At 40.9% G+C, this 22,751-nt stretch overlaps 2 protein-coding genes across 3 annotated transcripts in view; both read left to right on the top strand.

Annotated features, from left to right (window-relative positions):
• The window catches only part of hivep2a (HIVEP zinc finger 2a), a 101,462-nt gene extending 92,629 nt beyond the window's left edge, over window positions 1-8,833 (top strand). The window contains 4 exon segments of the mRNA XM_089021745.1: window positions 1,076-1,748; window positions 2,759-2,870; window positions 2,992-3,096; window positions 4,475-8,833. Coding sequence (XP_088877871.1) covers window positions 1,076-1,748; window positions 2,759-2,870; window positions 2,992-3,096; window positions 4,475-4,993 — 1,409 coding nt within the window. The 3' untranslated portion in view covers window positions 4,994-8,833.
• A 2,121-nt stretch (window positions 8,834-10,954) lies between these two features.
• Window positions 10,955-21,994, top strand: rnaseh1 (ribonuclease H1). Of its 2 annotated transcripts, none has more exons than XM_089022635.1 (9): window positions 10,955-11,206; window positions 11,345-11,455; window positions 13,129-13,253; window positions 13,375-13,566; window positions 13,655-13,754; window positions 13,847-13,901; window positions 16,709-16,793; window positions 16,896-17,020; window positions 21,753-21,994. In XM_089022635.1, the coding sequence occupies exons 2-9, from the start codon at window positions 11,391-11,393 to the stop codon at window positions 21,846-21,848; spliced, it is 843 nt and encodes a 280-aa protein (XP_088878761.1). In that variant the 5' UTR covers window positions 10,955-11,206; window positions 11,345-11,390; the 3' UTR covers window positions 21,849-21,994. The 2 variants fall into 2 exon arrangements, with proteins under 2 accessions (XP_088878761.1, XP_088878760.1); XM_089022634.1 differs by having other exon boundaries at window positions 10,958-11,206; window positions 11,275-11,455.
• Window positions 21,995-22,751: the final 757 nt, after the last annotated feature.

Here is a 22,751-nt window from a genome sequence, read left to right as displayed (position 1 = left end):
AACCAATCCCCAGCCAATTTGTTTGGACTGGAACACACACAAGTTTGATCAGCTGAAACTTCAACTGAAGATGTAAAAGTAAAGTAAATGTCAAGTAAAGGAAGTATTCTTTGGCCATTATAATTCACATCTTGTTATTTTATAACTCAGGGTGTCCAAAAAGCACTGTTCAAATATTTCATCAAGAAATGTTTATGTATGTATGTATGTATGTATGTATGTATGTATGTATGTATGTATGTATGTATGTATGTATGTATGTATGTATGTATGTATGTATGTATGTATGTATTATTTATTTATTTTTTTATTTATTGTTTATCATTTGTTTTCATTTACTTATTTATTCATCATTCGTTTTTATATTTTTCTTTTTTTTTTCCTTATATGCCATTATTTATTTATGTATTTATTTTTAGTATTTATTTCATTATTAATTTCTTTTTTTATTTATCTGTCATTAATTTTTATCTTTATGTATTTATCTATCATTCGTTTTTATTTACTTATTTATTTAGCATTTGTTTATATATTTCTTTCTTGATCTGCCATTAGTTATTTATTTATGTTGTGTTTGTTTATTGATATATCGGTCAGTCGTTTTTGCTTTTATTTATATATTTATAAATCGTTTTCATATGTATTTATCTGTCATTAAGTTTTTAATGTATGTATTTTTATTTGTTTCATTTTCCATTTATTTATTATTCCTTTGTTTACTTTGTTTATTTTTGTATTTATTTGTGAATTTATTTATTTCCATTTTTATTTTTTGTTTGATTGCTTTTTTTGTTTTTGTTTATTGTTATTGTTTGATTATTTTGGGGGTGAGGAGGTAAAAACTGGTACTAACTAAAGTCTAGAAAAATTCTGAAGCAACCTTTTTTGGGTGAAAATATTGAATGGGTCTTGAAAATAGCTCAATATGGACAATTTGAAAAAAAAAATATGGGGATTTTTATTTTAGTTTGTTTTTTTTTGCTTTTGACAGCACAGCTTGTTCTCTTTGCCTTGTTGAGACGATGCATTAGAACACTGAGGCTTTGCTGACACGTTATTGACTTGCTATTCGCAGACATTGGCGAGGAAACCGGCGCGCGACCCAAGGCCCTGGCCGATCATCAGTTCTCCGACGCCGATGATTCGGAGGACGACGGCGACGACGTGGACGACGAAGATGATGAGGACGACGACTGTGACGGTGACTCCACCCCAACAACGTCGTCCCGCTCGGCCAGTCCATACGGCGTCCCCATCGCAGTAGGCGCCTCTCAGCCATCGCCGCCTCTTTTTGGCTACTTCACCACCGTGCCCAGCATCCACATCACGCCGCAGGGGCCGCCGAGACAATCGCAACCGTCCATGGATGAAGACCTCTCACAGGATTCCCCCTCGCCGTCTTCTCGCCTCTCCTCCCCCGGGCCCGACTACTCAGGGTGCTCGTCCCCCATCTCACCCTGCTCATCGCCGGCCGCCAGGCAGTATCTCTCGCCGCATGGCGACGGCTCGCCCCGCGGCCCATCGCCTCGGCGGGACGCATCACCGCTGCGCCACTTGTCCCCCAAGCGGGACTTGGGGGGTTGTCGACGTGAGCTGTCTCCCAGGAGGGGGCACCTGTCGCTGCTTGCACCGCTGCCGGGCCCCGCCTCTCCTGGGAAGAGAGACCTGTCGCCGCGAGGACGTCACAAAGTCATGATACGACCCAACTCACCTCGACGCGGACTCCATCAGCACCTCCTCCTGCAGAGGTCAGTCAGACAGATTTTAAAGCACTATTTATAATAATAATAATAATAATAATAATAATAATAATAATAATAATAATAATAATACATTTCATTTCTAAGCGCCTTTCAAAACTCACTTTACAGTCACAGGATCATTTTTTTTCTGTGGGTGAGCAGCGGCAGCCACACGCGCCAGCGTTCACTCAACCCAGAAGTAACTCAAATAGATAGGAAGCTAGCTGACTAATAGATAGCCCATAGATGGATGGATAGATAGATAGATAGATAGATAGATAGATAGATAGATAGATAGATAGATAGATAGATAGATAGATAGATAGATAGATAGATAGATAGATAGATAGATAGATAGATAGATAGATAGATAGATAGATAGATAGATAGATAGATAGATAACTGATAGTTAGCCGGCCAGCCAGATAGCTAATAGATTGCTGATAGATAGCCAGCTAGGTAGCTACCTAGTGACACAGATGTCCCCCACTCAACCCGGAAGTAACTCAAATACATATAAAGCCAATCGTTAGCCAACAGATACCGAGCTCGATAGATAGTCAGCCAGCTAGATAGTGAATAGATGTAGCGAGATAGACAGCCAACTAAATAGCAATAGATAGATAGATAGCTAATAATAATAATACATTTAATATTTAACTATCTTATAAGCCCACTTTTTTGAAGCAAATGTTAAGCAAAATGTTATAATATGGTGAGAATAGTAAGATTATTATTATTATTGTCAACAAAATGAGGATGCAACCTTGCCATGATCAAAAAAACAACATCTCCCAAAAATAAATGTCTATTTTCTGGTGTTCTAGGAATATTTTTTATGTCAAAGTTGCAAGATTTGTATTTTTTTTCAATTCTTTAATGTTGGACATAATCATGGAGTGGCCTCACACCCGATGACTGTTTCACAATTTATAGCAACAAAACATCATTGAAAAGAGCCTCGTGGCTTTTTTTTTCATTCTTTGTGAATGCGGTTTTTACTTGTTGTCTTGCAGTCAGCAGGGCGGCTCACGAGCCCTGAGATCGGCTCACCTTGCTGGGTTGTTGAGTCAGGCGGAATTGGCCCCTCGAGGACGTCGCAGGACCGCCGGTGTCGAAATGGATACAGTAAGTCATCTGAACAATGGCCTTTCAGCATTCAGTTAGGCGCCCCCATCTGGTTGATACATTGTCCAGTTTGTATGGAATTTCATTTTTTATATTGTTTTTATTAATTATTTTCTTCCAGGAATGTATTCCCAGTAACCCAGGTGGGCGAGATCAGAGCAGTAACCACTCCAGTCCACCCCATCAGGTCTTGTTTAGTCACCTCCCTCTTCATTCACAACTACAGGTATTTTTTTTCTCATTTAATGTGATGTCAAATTTATTCTGCACATGTAACATTTATTGTATCATATTCTATAATATGTGCAATAGAATTCTAGCATTGCCTCATAAAATTACATTTTGTTACATTTACATCTGTGTAGGCTCTCAGTCGTACAGGAGTGGTCCATCAATGAAACTGTTTCTTCAGCCGTCATCTGTACTTCTTTGAAGGTGTCGGATGTTTCACTCCTCATCCGAAGAGCTTCGTCATCGAATTAAAGTTGTGCTGGTAACTCTGGCTCTATCAGAGCAGAGGTGTGGCACTGCCACTTCTGTCCATGAGGGATATATATATCGGGCCAGCGTTACCAGCAGACCGTTTGCTGATGAAGCTCTTTGGATGAGGAGTGAAATGTCCGACACCTTAAAAGTACAGTGATACCTCATCTTACAAACTTATTTGGTTCCCAGAAAGTGCGTGTAAGGCAAAAAGTTCGTCTGCCAAACATTTCTTTCCCATCAGAAACCATTACAAATTAGACTAATCCGTTCCCGGGTCCCAATAATACATAATTTTCTACTAAATAAGCCTTAAAACTACACAAAATATACCTAATTTTATGTATAATAAATGTGCTAGTGTTTTGTAATTAAAGAAATAATAATAATAATAATAATAATAATAATAATAATACATTTAATTTCTAAGCGCCTTCCAAACCTCTCAAGGACACTTTCAACTGTACTGTATAATAAAGTCGTTTTATTTACCTTTGTGATGGTAGTTGATGGCTTGATGGAATGGAGTGGGAGGAGGAGGGAGGGAGGGAGGGAGTTACTGTTTGGAAGGAGAGTCACTTTCCAGAACGACTGTCCCCTGCTATGCTAGCAACAGAGGTTTTATTGCCAAGTATGTAGAACATACAAGGAATTTAATTCATTTAATTTAATTTAATTTTAATGTTCGTAAAGCGAGAACTTCGGAAAAACTAAAGCGTTCGCAAACTGAGGTATCACTGTACAGATGACAGCTGAAGAAACCTTTTCATCGTTTGTGATATTTAATTTCACCACACACACACACACACACACACACACACACACACACATACACACACACTTTATTTTCTGTATATGATAGTTTTCCATGTTAAGCGCTTTGGATTGGTTTAGCCTTTATTGGTCTCCTGGTGGAGAAATTTACATTTCACAGCACATAAGTGATGAAAGTAAGAGGGGAGGAAAGGAAGAAGTACAAAAACAAAATACAGGAGCTGCTGTAAAGGCAGCCACTCTCGCGGTGCCATCTTCAAGTAAAACAAACAGCTTGTTACAGCTTCAGCTGTTGTTAAAGTGCGATATGAATCAGTATGTATTGTATTGTGTTTTGTTTGTGTCAGGTGCGTTCCCCGTTCCCGATGATTCCCATCGGCGGGATTCAAATGGTGCACACCGTACCCACGTCACGCAGCACTCCTCTAAGCGAGCAGGGGGAGCAGCAGGCCGTGCCCCGCCTCGCCCCGCGCCAAGGTCCGTCTGAGGACTTTGAAAACTTGGACCCTTTTAGAAGAGGGAGAGCAATCAGGGCATCGTCGGGATCTTCTCCGCCTGTCGAGGCGGAGGTCGTCGTACGCGAGCAAGAAGAGAGCATTCGAACGTGCACCAAAGCCATCGCCTCTCTGCGCATTGAACCCGACAAACTGGCCGACGGGAAGCAAGGAGGGTGGGACTGCATTAAGGAACAGCCACACTCCGCTTCCTCGCCTAAGGAAGGACAACCTGGGCACTCGCCACCCTCACCCGCGCCGCCGGTGTCTCAGCACTTTAGCGCCTCCCGACGTTGCCCCTCCCCTGCGCCCTCGCCCCGGACGCCGGCAGACGTCCCGCAAAGCACAAAGACCAGCAAAGACATATCATAGGCACGCAACGAAATGACTACAATATAATTTTGCACAGTTTCTTAGCTTTTCTTTCGCTCTGGAAAAACACACCTCAACACATTGTCACAGATGTTCGGTCGGACAGTGTGGACAAAGGCTCAAACACAGGAAGATTGTCTTTTACTGCCGCCAGGGGACGCAGCCATTCAAGACAGATGCCCGAATTCTGCAGCCCTCTGCCAAGCGATTTATTGAGAGTATATGCAAATTGAAAGGACAACCGACGTCACTTTTTTGTTTTTTAACTGACACCAGAAAAACGTTTTATAGCATTTAAAATACCCAAAAAATGCAGTATGATATTTTTAGTCAAATGCAAAACACCAATAAAAATGACTTAAACTGTCCAAAATCTGTCACGCCAAGATGTCTTTGCCTTGCTCTAGAATTGAAAATAATGGCTTCAGATTCGGATAATATGCTTTCTTGTTATACATCCAGTTATGAATATGATTCAAATAGTTCTGAAGAGGAAAGCATACATGTTGGCAATCGATTAAAGAATGTATTTGTGCCATTTTGAGGCAACATTGGAGGAAAAGCTCTCACCCAAAAAAAGAGGCACAAAATGGCGACCTCCTGTGGCCACCTCCGTTTCCACAGGCTGATAAATTCCTTAAATGGCGCTTGGACGCCCTCTTCTGGCGGCTTTTGGGTGCAACACGAAGTCCCCAGACCAAACAAGTATAGCAAAATACATTGACGTGATGGAAGGACCGCTACAATGCGTCTTTTTTACGGTGAAGGGCGGTCCTTTAGTGACGTCACGTACGGACTCGTCACCAACTCAAAAACAAGACTTCCTGAATATTCAGCGCGAGTCTTAAAAGGTAAAATATAGCTATATGCGGTAGAATCTTTGTAAAATACGCTCAGTTGAAGTCATTTGAAGCCATTTTACAAATTATGGACACAACTTGTCCGGAGACGTCGGTTGTCCTTTAAGTGATACATGAGTAAAACATAGTTTTCTTGATTAGAATACCACGCCCCTGGACGTTCTAAGCACCAACAGCTGTAAGCAATAAAACATACATATTTTAATTGGTTGTCTTTTCCATGAACTAATAAATTTGTAGCCTGGCTAATGAGCTCTTCCTGTGAGGGAGTTTCAAGTCCTAAATTACTCCTATGGCGAAGGAGTCCTAAATTCTGTTCAAGGCCAGATGTCCTCGAATCTAGGACCGAGATGAAGATGACAGTTTAACAGGCTCTGTTTGTTTCACTCAGATTGACTATGGTCATCTGCGCCTTTACTGTGGGCCTATTGTTTAGTTTGCCAGCTAAGCATGGGACTTTTAAATATGATAACCTCTTATTCTCCATCACACATACACTCACATAGACACACACACACAAACCTACATTCATACACAAACCCATTTGAATACACAAACACACTTGAATACACGCACGCACACGCAAAGGGTTTCACACAACGATGCATGCACCCACAACATGCAGTCGCACAAGCTGCCATTTGCATTCAGATACGATACGCGTAAACAATTCAAGTTGGGACATGTTTGTTCCAATGGACGCGTGAGCGTGTGGACGTCCGTGAGTGTGGGGGTGCAGCCAATTTCAAGGCAGTAAACTGGTACTTGAATATTAACAACAATAATAATGCTGAAAATAAAAAGAATCCGCCCCCTGTGCCTTTTTGCTGTTTCTGTTCATTTCAGCAGTCCCCGAGATCACTGTCATGCCCCACCCCTTTCTCCGCCTTCTTTTTTGATTGACACCTTACATTCTGGACAAGCGAAGTGATGAATTATTCTTTATGATTGACGGTTGCACTAAAACATATTTTTATAGGAGTGAAAATGTTTTCTTTGTGTACAGCAGCACTAATGGAATAAGGCTATTTATGATGATGATGATGATGATGATGATGATAATGATAAATATTGTTACCGTGTTTGATAAATTGTACATTTTTATTTCTTATTTCTGTGGTGGCCGCCTTTTTCGATGTCACGCATGCTTTTTTTGCTTACATAGACAGTATACATACACACGACATGAGGATGTGTCACTCTTTTTAGGTTGCACTTCACCCTTACACTCGGTTATCTTGTTTTGGAGTGTGATCATACATTTGCATTAAGTCCTTTTGGCTTGTACATGTTCTCGCTGTTCTTCTTCTCTTTCTTGTGGTGATATTTCCTGGATTTATTTTTCCTATGAATGTTTCTGCGTTCACAAAATTCAATCCCATCTCCCCACACACCCCACCCGTTCTACTTCCTATCAACTACGACAGCCTCGACCTTCCCCCGCTGTTTTTTAAGTCATATGAAGTAAACCGAACTGTCAAATTTGAATAATAAAACAATAGCCCCAAAACGACGTTTGACAATAGTGAAAAGTCAAGCCATTCTCTGAGAATGGCTTGACTTAACACCCCCACTTCATTCGAGAATGATTCTCGAATGCAGTGGGGGTGTTTTTCGAGTGCGCAGAAACCACGCCCCTCCTTTGTCAACTGTCAATCAAATGCATCTCCGACTCAATTAAAATGTAGTTGTTACGTCGTCTAACCCCTTTCTAACGTCTGACTTTGAAAATAAATGTGCGTCTCATTCCTCTGGCTTGTCGCCATGTTGTGTGTGCACTTAAGCCAACAACTCAAAAATTCCGTGGCAGCCCAAACTCTGTTCCAAACTTTGGTAGACAAATGGGACATAAAAAAAACAAATAAACAAATAATAAATCCCATTCCTTGTGCTGTCGTAGAAAACTTTCGAGAACAGATTTGAAGCCGCAAAATGAGTGTGTAAATGTAAATACGTACGCACATACATACGTACATACAGACATACATACATACATACATACATACATACATACATACATACATACATACATACATACATACATACATACATACATACATACATATTAATTTAAAACAGTTTCTTTACTTACAGACAGTGTATTGTAGGTGTTCAAATACCTGACATGTTTCGGCGTATACTTCTGCCTTCGTCAGAGAGTGTACAGTGTACACTGTAAGTAAAGAAACTGTTTTAAATTAGATATCAAGTAGACGGGATGAACATATTACAACGGATACATTCATACATGTTTTGTACATAAAGCTCGTATGTGAGTAGTTTGTTTTTGTAAGAAAAATAAATCATTTTTTATTATTATTTATTATGAACGCCATTCAAATTCTCCAAATGGTGAAAATATTCAATTGTGTGAGCGTATCTGAATCTGCCTTTTTCTAATCTCTCTTTGTACCTGGTGAAGGCCAGCTGAGTGTGAAGATGTGATGCGGTTATGAACAGAAGGCTCGGTGTTGTGCTGGTTCATAAAATACACATTACATAATACTCTCACAAATGTGTGCGCATGTGTATGTGTGTGTGCGTGCGTGTGTCAATGTGTGTGTCCACGTGTGACATGCAAACAAACATTTTTGTTTTCAAATAAATGGAAATGGAACAACTGTTTTCTGCATTTGTGCTAATTGTAGCCTTTTTCTTTCTATTTCTTTTCCTTTTTTTCTCCTGAGCTGGTAACCCATCCAGAGTTTACAGACTTGCAACACAACACTAACAAATTATGATTCTTACTTCCCCTCTTGAATGGATCTTTCCGGTGGAAAATCACATTAATGCGTAAAAAAGTGTTGAAATTATTGATCTTTGATTTTTTTTACATGACAAAATGTGGAATTTGAACATGGGCATGTACCTGGAGATGTTTTATGCCCTCTGCATATCATGGATTATGGCAAATCAAGCAGTCCCAGAGTTAAAGATTGCCATTTCGATATGTGAAATTTCCTTGTGACAGATCCCTGAATGATTAAATGGCCGTTTTACAGTTTGTCTGATATTTGTCTCAAAAGCAAGTATAGTCGTAATAATAATAATAATACATTTTATTTCAAGCGCCTTTCAAAGCTCTCAATGAGACTTTACAGTCACAGACAAGCATAGATAAAAGACAATTATAAATACAATCAAGAGATAAAGCTACACAGAAAATGCAATTTTAAATAGTTGGGTGGTAGTGTGAGTGTAACCGGCCTCAGGCCGAGGGGACACCTGGGTCGGTCCAAATGAGTCACAGGCAGGTAGCACTGTGAGTCAATAAGGTGTTCTGTGAACGACGAGGAAGAGACGACACGAGACAAACGTGTTAATCAGCTTCACACAGCGGCATTTTTATAACTGACTTATTTACTCATCAAAACATCAATTCGTCAATCTCAATATCAGAATACAATTCGGTTCAACTTCCAATAATACCGGCTCATGATATCAATATAACACCAATGTGTAGGTCTATACATTCAACATCGATCCATAGTATATATCCTCCACATTCGCACATGCGTATGTACGTCTGCACGCTCGTGTGTGTTGTGCTGTGAACTACCAATCGACATCCAAAACCCAAATTCATCAAAGCCACAAAACTACGGTTTCATATGTAGCATCGCCCAACAAGTCCCCGATTACTTTAACATCATGAGGATGTTTAGAAATTAGTATTTTGCATACCTGTGAACCAGTGACGTGCGGTGAGGTTCATGGCTGGTGAGGCACTAACGTCATCACAGTCAGATTTACAAACATATGAACTCTACAGAATACCTTATTCACCATTTGATTGGCAACAGTTAACGTGTTTTGTTTAAAATGTCATGTCAGCATTTTTTATATACTGTATACAAACTGTAGCATGGAAAAAAATAATTAAAAGAACGTTAATATCGTGTTATCTTTACTTATAAATGAAGTCCATGCGCCACTCCTTCTGAAAGGCATCTATACCTTCTTTGTAGAAGCTTTCCTCTCTATTTCTTTAAAAAATGTGAAAAAATGACTGGATGGTTGCACTTAACTTGCTAACTGTTTACTGTAGCTTGCTCTCACTAATTCTATGATTCTGCAGCCGAGGAGGCGCAAGAATCTCTGTCATTACCAGCGCCCCCTGTCATGAGGCAGGAGAACTGTGTGCCTCACCTATGCACACAGCTTTGATAAAAAATAAAATAAAATAAACACTGTAGTACAGTGTTTATAATGTAAAGTGGCTGTACATTATATACACCAGCTAAAGTGGAGAAATTTAATTCATATACTAAAAGTGTTTGAACACTTTAATAGCGATATGCAGAGGGACAGCAATGCGGTCTCACTGCAGAGCAAGCCAGCACAGTTAGCATACTCATTGCACAATCCATGGTTAGGCTCAGCCGGCTGCTGCCTCACCGCTCATCGATACTGAGTATTTGAACGGTAAATGTGAAAATTCAGCGATTTTGAAACAAAATCCAAAAATGGTGAAGTTAAATGGAAAAGAACGTGAAAGTACAAATCACTCAATAAATATAACTTTAATTTATTTTGTCATTTGATATTTCCATGATGACAGGTGAGGCACAGCCTCACCTGCCTCCCCTGACTGCATGTCACTGCTATGAACGACGAGGAAGAGACGACACGAGACAAACGTGTTAATCAGCTTCACACGGCGGCATTTATGACTGGCTGTCACCGGCGGGCCTCTCCCCTCCCTGCTCTCAAGACTCACTCACCTGTTCCTCATTCCATTAATTGTGCCTTCTGGCTATAAAAGCCACCTATCCCGTCCGCGCCGGTGTATTCTTCGTAGTTCCCTGTCACCCAGCAGGGCTGTTACGCTGTTCTTCTCCATTGCCTTATTTCCTGTTTGCTTTATGTGTCTCAGTAAAACCCCTTCTTGAATTTACCCTCTACCGTGTATTTCGGATCCAACCCTTACTACTTTTCTTCGTCCCTCGAGTCCTGTCACCACTCCTCGAGCGGACCTGACATCGACAAGATTGTAACATTATTATTATTATTACAAATGCTGGTTTGTAGCATTTGCTTATATTTACTGTACTGTAGTTAGTTTTCTGGCGTGAAACCTCCCGTCCACTAGTTGGCGACACAAAAACCCCGCTCAGCTGCGAAAGCAACTCTCTAGTCGAGATAGTACAGAGAAGATTTTCACTCAGGTTCGAGTTTAACTTTGTTAGTCTCAGCTTCTAAGGTGCGAAACCTCTTCCATGGCAACCATTAAAATGCCTTAGAGACTCAACTGCCTTTTTTGTCGTTATTGTTTAACGTGAAAATTTTTGACGTGTGTGGAGCCAACGAGGTGCTAGCATAACATTGACGGTGTTTGGTGCTGCAAGTCAAGGTACGTTTGCATCGTTTTCTTACGAACAATCAAACCCGCTTACACAGTTTCTTCTCGTCCACTTAAAGATGGCCGCCGCCTACGTGCATAGGCCGGTTGCTCGCTGACTGTCATGCTCAGACTAGCTCGTATATTCAGGGCAGTAACTTTGACGAGAACCTTCTGCGGCTTTTCCGCCGACAACATGCCCAAGGGACCGTTTTTCTACGCGGTGAGGAAAGGATTCAAACCTGGTGTCTACAAATCCTGGTAAGAGACGAGTTAGTCAAACAAATCTGTTGTAGTTAAATAAGGGATCTCCAACCTCGTTCCTCACGCGCTCCAGTGCTGCTTGTTTTCCAGCTCTCTCAGGAGCAACACACCTGATTCAAATAATCTGAATGTTCTAACCCTCCTTCAGAGCTGGTTAATGATCTGATCACATGTGTTGCAACGGGGAGATCTGGAAAACAAGCAAGGGAGAAGCTAGAGAAACCACTATAGGTCATAACAACCATCACCTATTCACCCATCTATTATCATACTGTACCTGTGATGTGAAATGATAAGGTAGATAAGGAGACTTGGTGATGGAATGGGGAGGTGCAGGAGTGTGTACAGAGAAAGAGGTTAGCAAAGAAGAAGTGGGACACTGAGAGGACGGACGAGAGTAGACAGCAGTACAAGAAGATACAGCGCACGGTTAAAGTAAAAGTGGCAAAGGCCAAACAAGAGGCCTATGATGACTTGTATGCTCGGCTGGACAGCAAGAAAGGCGAGACTGATCTTTACAGGCTAGCGAGACAGAGACAAAGATGGTAAGGACCTGCAGCAGGTTCGGGTGATTAAGGATAGAGATGGCAATGTATTAACAGGTGCCAGTCGTGTGATGGCAAGATGGAAAGAGTACTTTGAAGAATTGATGAATGAGGAAAATGAGAAGGAACAAAGAGTAGAAGACGGGACTGTTATGGACCAAGACGTAGCAAACATTGGCAAGGATGAAGTGAGGAGGGTACTGAAGAGGATGAAGGAGGGAAAGGCACTCGGGCCTGATGATTTACCAATCGATGTATGGAAGTGTCTTGGGGAGGTGGCGGGGGTTTTCCTGACTGGGTTATTCAACAAGATCTTTTGATGGTGAACAGATGCCTGAAGAATGGGGACGAAGTGTACTCGTGCCCATTTTTAAGAACAAAGGAGATGTGCAGAGTTGTACTAACTACAGAGGAATAAAGTTGATGAGCCATACAATGAAACTCTGGGAAAGAGTAGTTGAAGCTAGACGAAGAGCAGAAGTGAACATTTGTGAGCAGCAGTATGGCTTCATGCCAAAAAAAAAAGAGTACGACAGATGCAATGTTTGCTTTAAGAATGCTGATAGACAAGTGCAGAGACGGTCAGAAGGAATTGCATTGTGTCTTTGTAGATCTGAAGAAAGCGTACGACAGGGTGCCCAGAGAAGAGCTGTGGTATTGCATGAGGAAGTCTGGAGTGACAGAAAAGTATGTCAGAGCGGCGCAAGACATGTATCATGACAGACAGTTGTGAGGTGTGCGGTCGGTGTGACGGAGGAATTCAAGGTGCAGAGAAAGTCAGAGAGGCCAGACTGAGATGGTTTGGACATGTCCAGAGGAGAGAGACTATATCGGGAGAAGGATGCTGAGGCTTGGACTGCCAGGCAGGAGACGGAGAGGAAGACCAAAGAGGATGTTTATGGATGTGGTCAAAGAGGACATGAAGGTAGCTGGTGTGAGAGAAGAGGATGCACAAAACCTGGATAGATGGAGGACATGAATTCGCTGTGGCGACCCCTAAAGGGAAAAGCCGAAAGGAAGAGAAGAAGAAGAAGACCTGTGATGTGAAATGAAGTTTTTACTATTGCAGGAATTTTTGGGGGATAGTTCTGTGTTTTTATTGTTTTATTTTTGCTTGCCCTGCAGGGATGAGTGTAAGGCTCAAGTGGACAAATTCCCATCCGCCTCCTTTAAGAAATTTCTCTCAGAGAAGGAGGCATGGGCCTTTTTCCGAGGAAGAGAAGCGTCTGCAGTAACTGAGCCACCCAAAGGTACACCCGTAAACGACTTCCAGTCTTCTGCTTCATCTCAGCACTAGTTTAATGATGAAAATTCTCCAATTAAATTGTTTCCTACTTTGATTTTTTTTTTTTTTTTTTTTTTTCAAAATAGCAACAGAAGTCGATTTGAGTTGGCTTCCCCAAAAAGGGCCAGAGCCTTTGGAATACATCCCATTAGGCAAGAAGAGAAGTCACATCAAGGAAGATGAGGAGCAGCAGCAACAGAATGCTATCGTGCCATCCAAACGCGTCAAACTCAACCAGAGTTCAGATTCAGACAATGGCGATGGATTCACGTACATGGGTAGTGTGTGCGTGCGTGCGTGTGTGTGCAATGATCAAACTAATCTATTCATTGTATCGGCACTGAATATGATGGGGGGCATGTGCAGGTGACGTCGTCGTGGTTTACACGGATGGATGTTGCTCAAACAATGGCCAACGCGACGCTCGGGCCGGCATCGGTGTCTACTGGGGTCCCCAGCATCCTCTGTGAGGAAACACTTGAACATGTTGTCTCTCTCACACACAATGACACGCACCACATCATTTTACAACCAATGATAATATAATGTCATTTTCAGGAATGTTGCGGAGCCGCTAGAGGGGAGACAAACAAACCAACGTGCAGAAATCCAGGCAAGGAATGGAATGTGCTGACGGGCTTAATCTCTGTTGTGGCTATTCCGTTGAGCTAATTTATCAAGACAAATATTAAAATATATATACATACATGGATTTAACTAAAAGGAGTGGACGTAGATTTGACAGCCAAAATGTTTATTTTCCCTAAATAGAATCAAATTCATTGCATCAAATTCAGATCCATTGAAATGGTAGCCTTGGTAGGGATATAAAACATTTTTGTAACCCAACAGCATTCTTGAATAGCCGATACAGTGATACCTCTGTTTACGAACCCCTTCGCTTACGAACTTTTCATTTTACGAATGTTAAATTTATGAAACATGTTCCTTGGTATACGAACTATTTTTCGGGATACACACGGAGCGCCACAATGAGTGATGTGTCTTTGGCAAACGAGCCCGTTCTCCTAACAAGAAAATGGCAGCCGACTGTTTTTGCCCTCTATTCCCCGCCCCCAGGCTTCGGTTAAAGCCACGTGATTGGTCAAGAACGCAGCAGGAAGGGGCGAGTGGTTACAGACAGAGAGATTGAGGCCGTTCTCCAAAAAAGAAAATGGCAGCCGACATTTTTTTTTTCCTCTATTCCCCGCCCCGAGTCTTCGGTTAAAGCCATGTGATTGGTCAAGAACGCAGCAGTGAAGGGTGCGGTGTTAAACATTAAAGAGACAGGCAGAGGACAGAGAGAGAGTGATAAAATCGATAGAACACAGTGAAATTTGGACCTGTTTCTACTTAGTTCAAAAGCAGAGTGTAGACTGCAAAGTTAAAAATATCCCATCAATCAGGCTCCACAAATAACCCGCACAAGCCATCTGTTCACTTGATGCAAAAAGATATCAACCCAGATCAACAGAGCACAATTGATGAGGAACCAGGTAAAATTATCGCAGAGAAAGCACCTACAAGGGATCATTGCTCAAGATGGTGAAAGAAGGCTACGTTCCTCATCAAGTGTTTAATGCTGATGAAACCAGTCACTCCATTCCATCAAGCCATCAACGACCATCACAAAGGTAAATAAAACGACTTTATTCGACAGTACAGTTTATTTCTTTAATTATAATACTATGGCACATTTATTAAACAGAAAATAAGGTAGATTTTGTGTAGGTTTAAGGTTTAGAAAATTAGAAATGAGAAAATTATCTTTTATGGGAACCTGGGAACGGATTATTCTCATTTGAATGGTTTCCTATGGAAAATTAATTTCTGTCTGGGAACCAATTAAGTTCGTAAGCCAAGGTATCACTGTAATTGTTTTACACAAAAAAATGTGATGACATTCCCCATCACAAAAAAATATTGATTTTAATATTTTTAACATATTGGTTTACAATTTTTTTTAAAGAATTGTATGTACAGACGCTTACGAACAAGATACGTTCCGAGCGGTCGTTTGTCAAGTGAGGTATATTTTGTATGGAATGTATAAGTCAAACACTGAAAGGTGAAGTAGAAAACACAGATGTTCTAACAGTCAAATAAATTCACACCGACTTTAGTACGATGACATATATCCTTGGGTCAGTGGTGGGCCGTCAGAGCCAGGAAAGCCTTCTCTGCTGGCCTAACATAATCAGACATCATTATCATAATTATAATAAGTCAATTTAATTAAAAAAGTATTTTTTCTAAATGTATATTTAATTATTCTACATACTGTTTTCTTGATGTTTTATTATATCCATTTGGTTATGCTCCTTTCAGTGTTGTAGTTTTAGGTCAGAGTTTTTAATCCAATCAGAATTCAGCTAGCTTGTGTCGCCAGGCTGTATGAAATCTGACCGACGCCTTCAGAATCAACAGTGAGGGCGTCTGTGCGCTGTACATGAACGGGCACATGTAGTTGATATATAGTTGCGATAGCCAATCAGATCACGAGTTGGCACAGTAAGGCCAGCTCGAGGGCCTCGCGTTGAACATGACATATACGCGTCCTGTGATTGTATACTCACTTTACCTCAGCCCTCAGCGGAGGCAGCGCTATGCAATGCAAATCAACCAAGCTACAACAGATCAGACCTGGAAACTTTAGCAGAAAAAACAAGTATATCTACTCGCTTTTTTAACCCACAATGGCTGAAGGAGAGGACAAATCGCTGTCGCACATAGGTAGGCCTATTCTCAAGAACAAATGAAAAAGATTTGTTTACTTTTATTTTCAACAAATAGTTCGTTTTGTGAACGACTTGTTGTTTTTCTTATATTAAACTGACATTTTGTAATTTAGCGTAAAATCTTGTTAAAGATTGCATATTCTTGGTGGACAAATGATTTTAAATTTCCTTTTATTTTTAAGTGCACGGACCGCCACTGCCTTGGGTCTTTAATAAGCCGTTACTGAAGCTGCTGGCATGTAATTACTGAATTGCGTGTCAGCCGCCATTACTTTTTGTTATGCATCGCGTCGTCGTGGAGCATCAACTGCGAAGAGGGATTTCCTCCCCGCCTACATACTCTAAGCAGCCAATCGCAAGCGAGCTCGGCCGGAAAACGGCGCACAATATAAAACCTAACTTACAGCATTTGTGTCCGTACATTTTTCGACATATTATCCTCGCAAAAATGTTTATATGTACCGTTATTCATAACTCGAATTTTCGTAAATTGGGGAGGGTCTGTAGATGAATCCGGTTGTGCCGAACCAAAAGTTTACCGTAGTTGCAAAACAGGTTTGGAGTAATGTCTTTATCTGTAGCTTTTTTAATAGGCCAATTGGGGTTCAAATCAGACATTCAATTTTCGTGAAAATCCAGTTTAATATGTTTCTTTCAAAATTTTCTCTTGTGTGCACACCAGGCGGCGTGCATGGCGCTGCAACAAGCGAAAGAGCATAATGTCAAGAAGCTGGTGGTCTTCACGGACAGCAAGTACACCATCAACGGTCGGTGACCACCAGAAGAACACACTGCGGCATTTCATCGCGACATTTAAAAGCTGGCAACAATTTCAATGATTACTGATTGAAGGCACGGCTCTGGTTTAGGCGTCACCAAATGGGTGAAGCACTGGAAGGAGGACAATTGGAAGCTCAAGTCTGGCGACAGCGTCGCCAACAAGGACGACTTTGAGAGGCTCGACCAGCTCAACGGCGAACTGGAGGTGGTCTGGGTATGTTTGCACTTTGGTCCATCAAGACTTTCTGGTGCTTTTTGGCTTGTGATTACGAAAACGTTCGTAAGACACAATTTGCAACATGAATCACATCAATTGATGAGCAAACCAATTTGATCATCACTCAATTGTTTTGAGACCTCGTTTAAAGGACAACCGACACCATTGTTTTTTGTTTCCTAACTGACATCAGAAAAACGTTTTCTAGCATCTAAAATAACCAAACATGCAGGCTGATATTTTTAGTCAAATGCAAAACACCAATAAAAATGACTTAAAGTGTCCCAAAACTGCTTCAAAATGACCTCGGAAATGGCGAGTTTCAGAAGGTCCCGCCCCTTGTTCGTGACGTCACGCCAGCATACTCCAGACACAAAACAATGGCTTCAGAGAGTTCAGATTCGGAGAAGATGCTTTCTTGTTACTCATCCAGTGATGACTATGGTTCAAATAGTTCTGAAGAGGAAAGCATAAATGTTTGCAAGCGATTAAAGAAGTATTTGACAATAAAGCTGACTTTGACTTTGACTTTGTATCAATTCGAGCCGTCTGGACTGCAATGTAGCTCCTAGAAAATGCACAAGATGGCTCACAAGGTCCGTTGGAAATGGGCTGATTTGTCTATTGAGAATTTGTGTCCACTTTTATTGTGTAACTGCAATTGGTAGTGTTGGTGCAACACACAACGACTCACCATCGCGTTATTTATGTGTTTTTCCTTCTAATTTCGCCATCAACACGGATCAACAGGATGTTTTCAGACCAAACACAGTACCCAAAATGCATTGTGGGTCGCTTGCTCGGTCAGGGGCGTTCGTGACGACACGTCAGGCATCGTCATCAACTCGAAAACAAGACATCCTGAATACGTAAAATATAGCTGTATGCCGTGGAATCTTTGTAAAATGCGCTCAGTAGAAGTCATTTGTAGTAATTTTACAAATTATGGACACAACTTGTCCGGAGGTGTCAATTGTCCTTTAAACTGCAGATTGTCCAAATCTTTGGAATTTAACTCATTCACCTCCAGACGTTGTGAAAAAATTTTTCACTCCAGTGCCAGGGTTTTTGGCATTTTCACTCAAATTGCAAGACCCACAGAATATTGAGTTTTAGGACTAGATATAAATTCAGTTCAGCGTAAGAAACCTTAGACTCTCTTGTTTTATCAGAAAAAATAGTTAATTCCTAAGTTATATAGATCTGGAATTATCTGAGCTTGAAATGAGGGCGGCTCTACAAAAGGCAAATGCTGGTCCCTCGTGGGAGGGAAAGACATTGGCAGAGGTCTGACCAACGCTTTATCGGCACCCCACAACAAGAAAAACTAAAACCCGAACAAATTCAGGGATGGCGCCCCACATCATTGGATTGGATTGGATATGCCTTTATTAGTCTCACAGTGGAGAAATTTACATTTCACAGCAGCAAAGTGATGAAAGGAATGAAAGTAGAAAAACAAAATACATGAGCTGTTGGAAAGGCAGCCACTCTCACATGCTTTTCAATTCTCTTTTTTTTTTTTAGAATGGCAGTGAATGAGTTAACATTAAATTCAGCGTTAGAAACTTTAGATTCTCTTCTTTCGTCAGAAAAAAAATAAATACTAAATGATATGGGTCTGGAGTTATCTGAGCTTGAACTCGCGGTTGTTCAAAATGCAATACATACATACTGATTTATATAGCTCTTAAATAACATCCGAAGCTGTAAGATATTGCTAATATGGACAAAAGGGAAATGCTGTCCCCTCGTGGAAGGAAAAAACATTGTCAGACATCAGACCATTACTTTTTTGGCACCCACCGCAAGAAAAACCAAACACTGAACAAATTTGGGAATGGCACTGCACGTCATGTTTTCAATTCCCGAATAGATTTCTGATATCATCCATGGATGGAGGCAGACTGGTTAGTAAAGTACGACATTTTGCAAACATTATCTTTTACATTGAGAAAACACCATTTTGCAATTTAGCTCATTCTCTGTTGGACCAAGCAAGAAATCTGAAATCCACTTTTTCACACATTTTCTTCGCTTCTTGTTTAATATCAAATCCTGTTTTTGAGAAAAGCGATGTACATGATTTAATTTACATCCAATCCACCAATTAATCATAACCATATTGTTTTGTTTTCAGAGACGGGGTATTGTATATAATTGACATTGATTGTTTGATTAATTGGGTATTGCATCATAAAACAGCAAAAACAATACGCATAGGAGATGCATTCTTATTTTTGTCCATTTGGGGTTGCCCTCCTCACATTTTCCACTGTTGTAGTACAGTGATACCTTGGCTTACGAAATTACAGTAAAGTCTCGTTATATCGATATTCAAGGGAGTCCGAAAAAATAGCGATATAACCGGGACTATCGATATATCCGATCCTGCGCCGAACTGCATTAAACAAAAGCCGCCAAAAGAGGGCAGCCAAGCGCCATATAAGAAACGGAGCTGGCCATTAGCTCCCTTTTTTTTTGGGTGAGAGATGTTCCCCCAATGTTGCCTCAAAATGGCACATATAATTCTTTAATGATTGTAAACATGTATGCTTTAATCTTCAGAACTACAGTGTATTTGAAACATATTCATAACTGGATGTGTAACAAGAAAGCATATTATCCGAATCTGAAGCCATTGTTTGGATTCACAAGCAATGCAAGACGTCTTGGCGTGAAGTCATTTTTATTTGCATTTGAATAAAAAGTGACATCGGCTGTCCTTTAATACACAGTATGGAATGTTAATAATTTTCATCGCGCTTCAGCAGACAAAACAAGAAACATTGTTGCAAAAAACGATTGCATTCATATACAGTACAGTGGGCATGTACATAACACAACAGGGAAACTGCAACGCTTACATCTTACTGTATTATGTATACAATTTTAAAAAGTCATCAATCTTCTTCTGCTTCCCATTTTTACCTTTTAACACAAACACTTCAATCTCGTCTGCTACACACGAGCTAGCGTCTGAAAATGAAAATGGCTCTGCTACACGGGTGCTGGGCACGTAACCAAGTCACCTGACCAAGTCGACCAATGGCGCGACTGATGGCGTGACACGTAACCAAGACACGTGACCAAGTTGACCAATGGCGCGACCGATGGCGTGTCACGTGACAAAGTCACACGGCCAAGTCGACCAATAGCGTGACCGATGGCGGCTCATGTGACCAAGTCGACCAATGGCGCGACCGATGGCGGCTCACGTAACAAGACACGTGACCAAGTTGACCAATGGCGCGACGGATATATCGATATAAACAACAAAAATGGCCGGCGGGGGATGAAAAGGAGCACCGTAATAACCGGATTATCTTAATAACCGGGTATCGTACTAAACGGTACTAATTATACATAAAAAGACTAGAAATGTGCAAGGGAAATGAAAATAGTATCGTAATAAGCGGTACTATCGATATAACCGATATCGATGTAATGAGACTTTACTGTAATTGGTTCCCAGGCAGAGTAAAGCGAAAAGTGTGTATCCCCAAAATGTATTTCCCATAGGAAACCATTAAAATGAGAATAATCAGTTCCTAGGTCCCCATAAAACATAATTTTCTAATTTCTAATTTTTTAAGCCTTTAAACTACACAAAATATACCTTATTTCATGTAGCATAAATGTGCTATGGTATTATAATTAAAGAAATAAACAGTACTGTATAATAAAGTCGTTTTATTTACCTTTGTGATGGTAGTTGATGGAATAGAATGGAGTGGCCAGTTTCATCAGCATTAAACACTTGATGAGGAACGTAACCTTCTTCTTTCACCATCTTGGGGAATGATCCTTTGGAGGTGCTTTCTCTGCCATAATTTTACCTTGTTTCTCATAAATTGTATTTTGTTTAGCTGGGTTGATAGCTTTTTGCAGCAAGTGTACAGATGACTTGTGCGGGTTGTTTGTGAAGCCTGATTGATGGGATATTTTAACCTTGAAGTGTACACTCTGCCTTTAAACTATCAAAGTTGAAACGAGTCCAAATTTAACTGTTTTCTATCAATTGTCTCACTCTGTCATCTGCCTGTCTCTTTAATGTTTAAATCACCTCCCCTCACTGCTGCAATCTTGACCAATCATGTGGCTTTGACCGAAGACTGGGGGCGGGGAATCACTCTCTCTCTGTCTGTAACCCCCATCCCCTTACTGCTGTGTTTTTGACCAATCACGTGGCTTTTGACCGACGACTGGGGCAGGGAATACAGGACCAAGACAAGCCCGCTGCCATTTTGTTGTTCGAAGAATGGGCTCGTTCGCGAGCGCCACATCACTTATTGTGACAGCTCCGTGTGCATCCCGAAAAATAGTTTGTATGCCAAGGTTAAATTTTCAGAAATTTAACGTTCGTAAACCGAAAAGTTTGTAAGCCAAGGGGTTCGTAAACTGAGGTATCACTGTATCTGTAAATTTGCACACCTGTGGCTTGTAAAGGCAGGCCTGGGTGAGTGATATGGGAGTCAACAAATGATTTTTGGTGAGAACATTTGATCCAACAAATAGACAGCTGGTAAAGTGTGTTTAATTTGTTTGATGTCACCAAATTGAGCTGTACAAAAACCTTTCACCACATTAAAAAGAGGGGGAGGGGCTCACACAATTTGACGGAGCCTATTGAGGCCAAGGTAAGGCACCTAGATTTTTGCTTTATGAGAATAAAAGTAAAACATTTGGGAAGGAACGTGCCTTGAATGCGTGTGTGGTTTTGTTGCAGATGCACATCCCAGGCCATGCAGGCTACAGAGGCAACGAGGAGGCTGACAGGCTATCCAGAGAAGGAGCGGCAAAGTCCAAGAAGAAGGTCCACTGAACCCCGCCGAGATCAAGTTTTGCTTTACGTAGGTGTCTGTCACCGTCGTTATCTCTATCATTCTCTTGTTAACTAAAAATGGCCCCATCTGGGTATCATGTTCTTGCTTAGTTTTGTATTTTCCAATAAATTAGTCTTGGCCTCAAGCTTTGTTTTGAATGATAGTTTTGTGGTGTCGTGTGAAGTTTGCAGTCGAAGAAAGCTGAGCGAGACGTTTAGCTTTTGGGGGTCGTCGTCTGTGTGGGAGGAAAACCTGAAGCACTCATTTAGTAGCAAGCTCAGTAATCCTTTGCTGCTTTGCGGTTTGATCATTGCGATTTTCATGCATCACATTTTTTTTTCCTGGACAAAAAAAATCATTCAGGATGAAAAATGCAGAATGACTCAGAGGTTTTGTACATGGCTGTAGCTTAATTGGTTCCCAGCACTGATGTCACCGAATGACAGCACAATATCCCATGATTTACAGCCAAACGCTACTTCACAGATTTTTGTCTACCGCAGGTGCTCCTGGTCACCATTACTGCGAAAAACATGGGGGGGGGGGTTACAGACAGAGAGAGAGTGAAGCGTTTCTCCCAAAAAAAAAATGGCTGCCAACATTTTTTTGTCCTCTATGGAGCGGTCATTCTCAGCACAAAAGACTGAAAACATACAGTCGGAGCAGGACTGATCAAGGACTACTTTCTACACTGGCAGTGATCTCCATTGAGACAGAGAGACTTGGACTTCGTGTATAAGTAAAGGTAACACGATAATAACATTTTTTAAATTCTTTTTTCTATGCTACAGTTTGTATACAGTATATAAAGAATGCTGACATGACATTTTCAACAAAACACGTTAACTGTTTCCAATCAAATGGTGAATAAGCTACTCTGTGGAGTTTGTAAATCTGACTGT

This window comes from Hippocampus bargibanti, linkage group LG19 (genome assembly GCF_051943395.1).
Source record: "Hippocampus bargibanti isolate YZ-2025 linkage group LG19, ASM5194339v1, whole genome shotgun sequence".
NCBI classification, from domain to species: Eukaryota; Metazoa; Chordata; class Actinopteri; order Syngnathiformes; family Syngnathidae; genus Hippocampus; species Hippocampus bargibanti.
The sequence above is the reverse complement of the archived record's forward strand: the minus strand, read 5'-3'. Positions and strand labels throughout refer to the sequence as shown.

Bases quoted from the DNA above. Each gene is read 5' to 3' on its own strand.
- rnaseh1 (XM_089022634.1), top strand. From the start codon at position 11,319: ATGCTCAGACTAGCTCGTATATTCAGGGCAGTAACTTTGACGAGAACC. The intron at 13,755-13,846 runs GTGAGGAAACAC...TGTCATTTTCAG, and splicing joins TGGGGTCCCCAGCATCCTCT to GAATGTTGCGGAGCCGCTAG. The intron at 17,021-21,752 runs GTATGTTTGCAC...GTTTTGTTGCAG, and splicing joins GCGAACTGGAGGTGGTCTGG to ATGCACATCCCAGGCCATGC.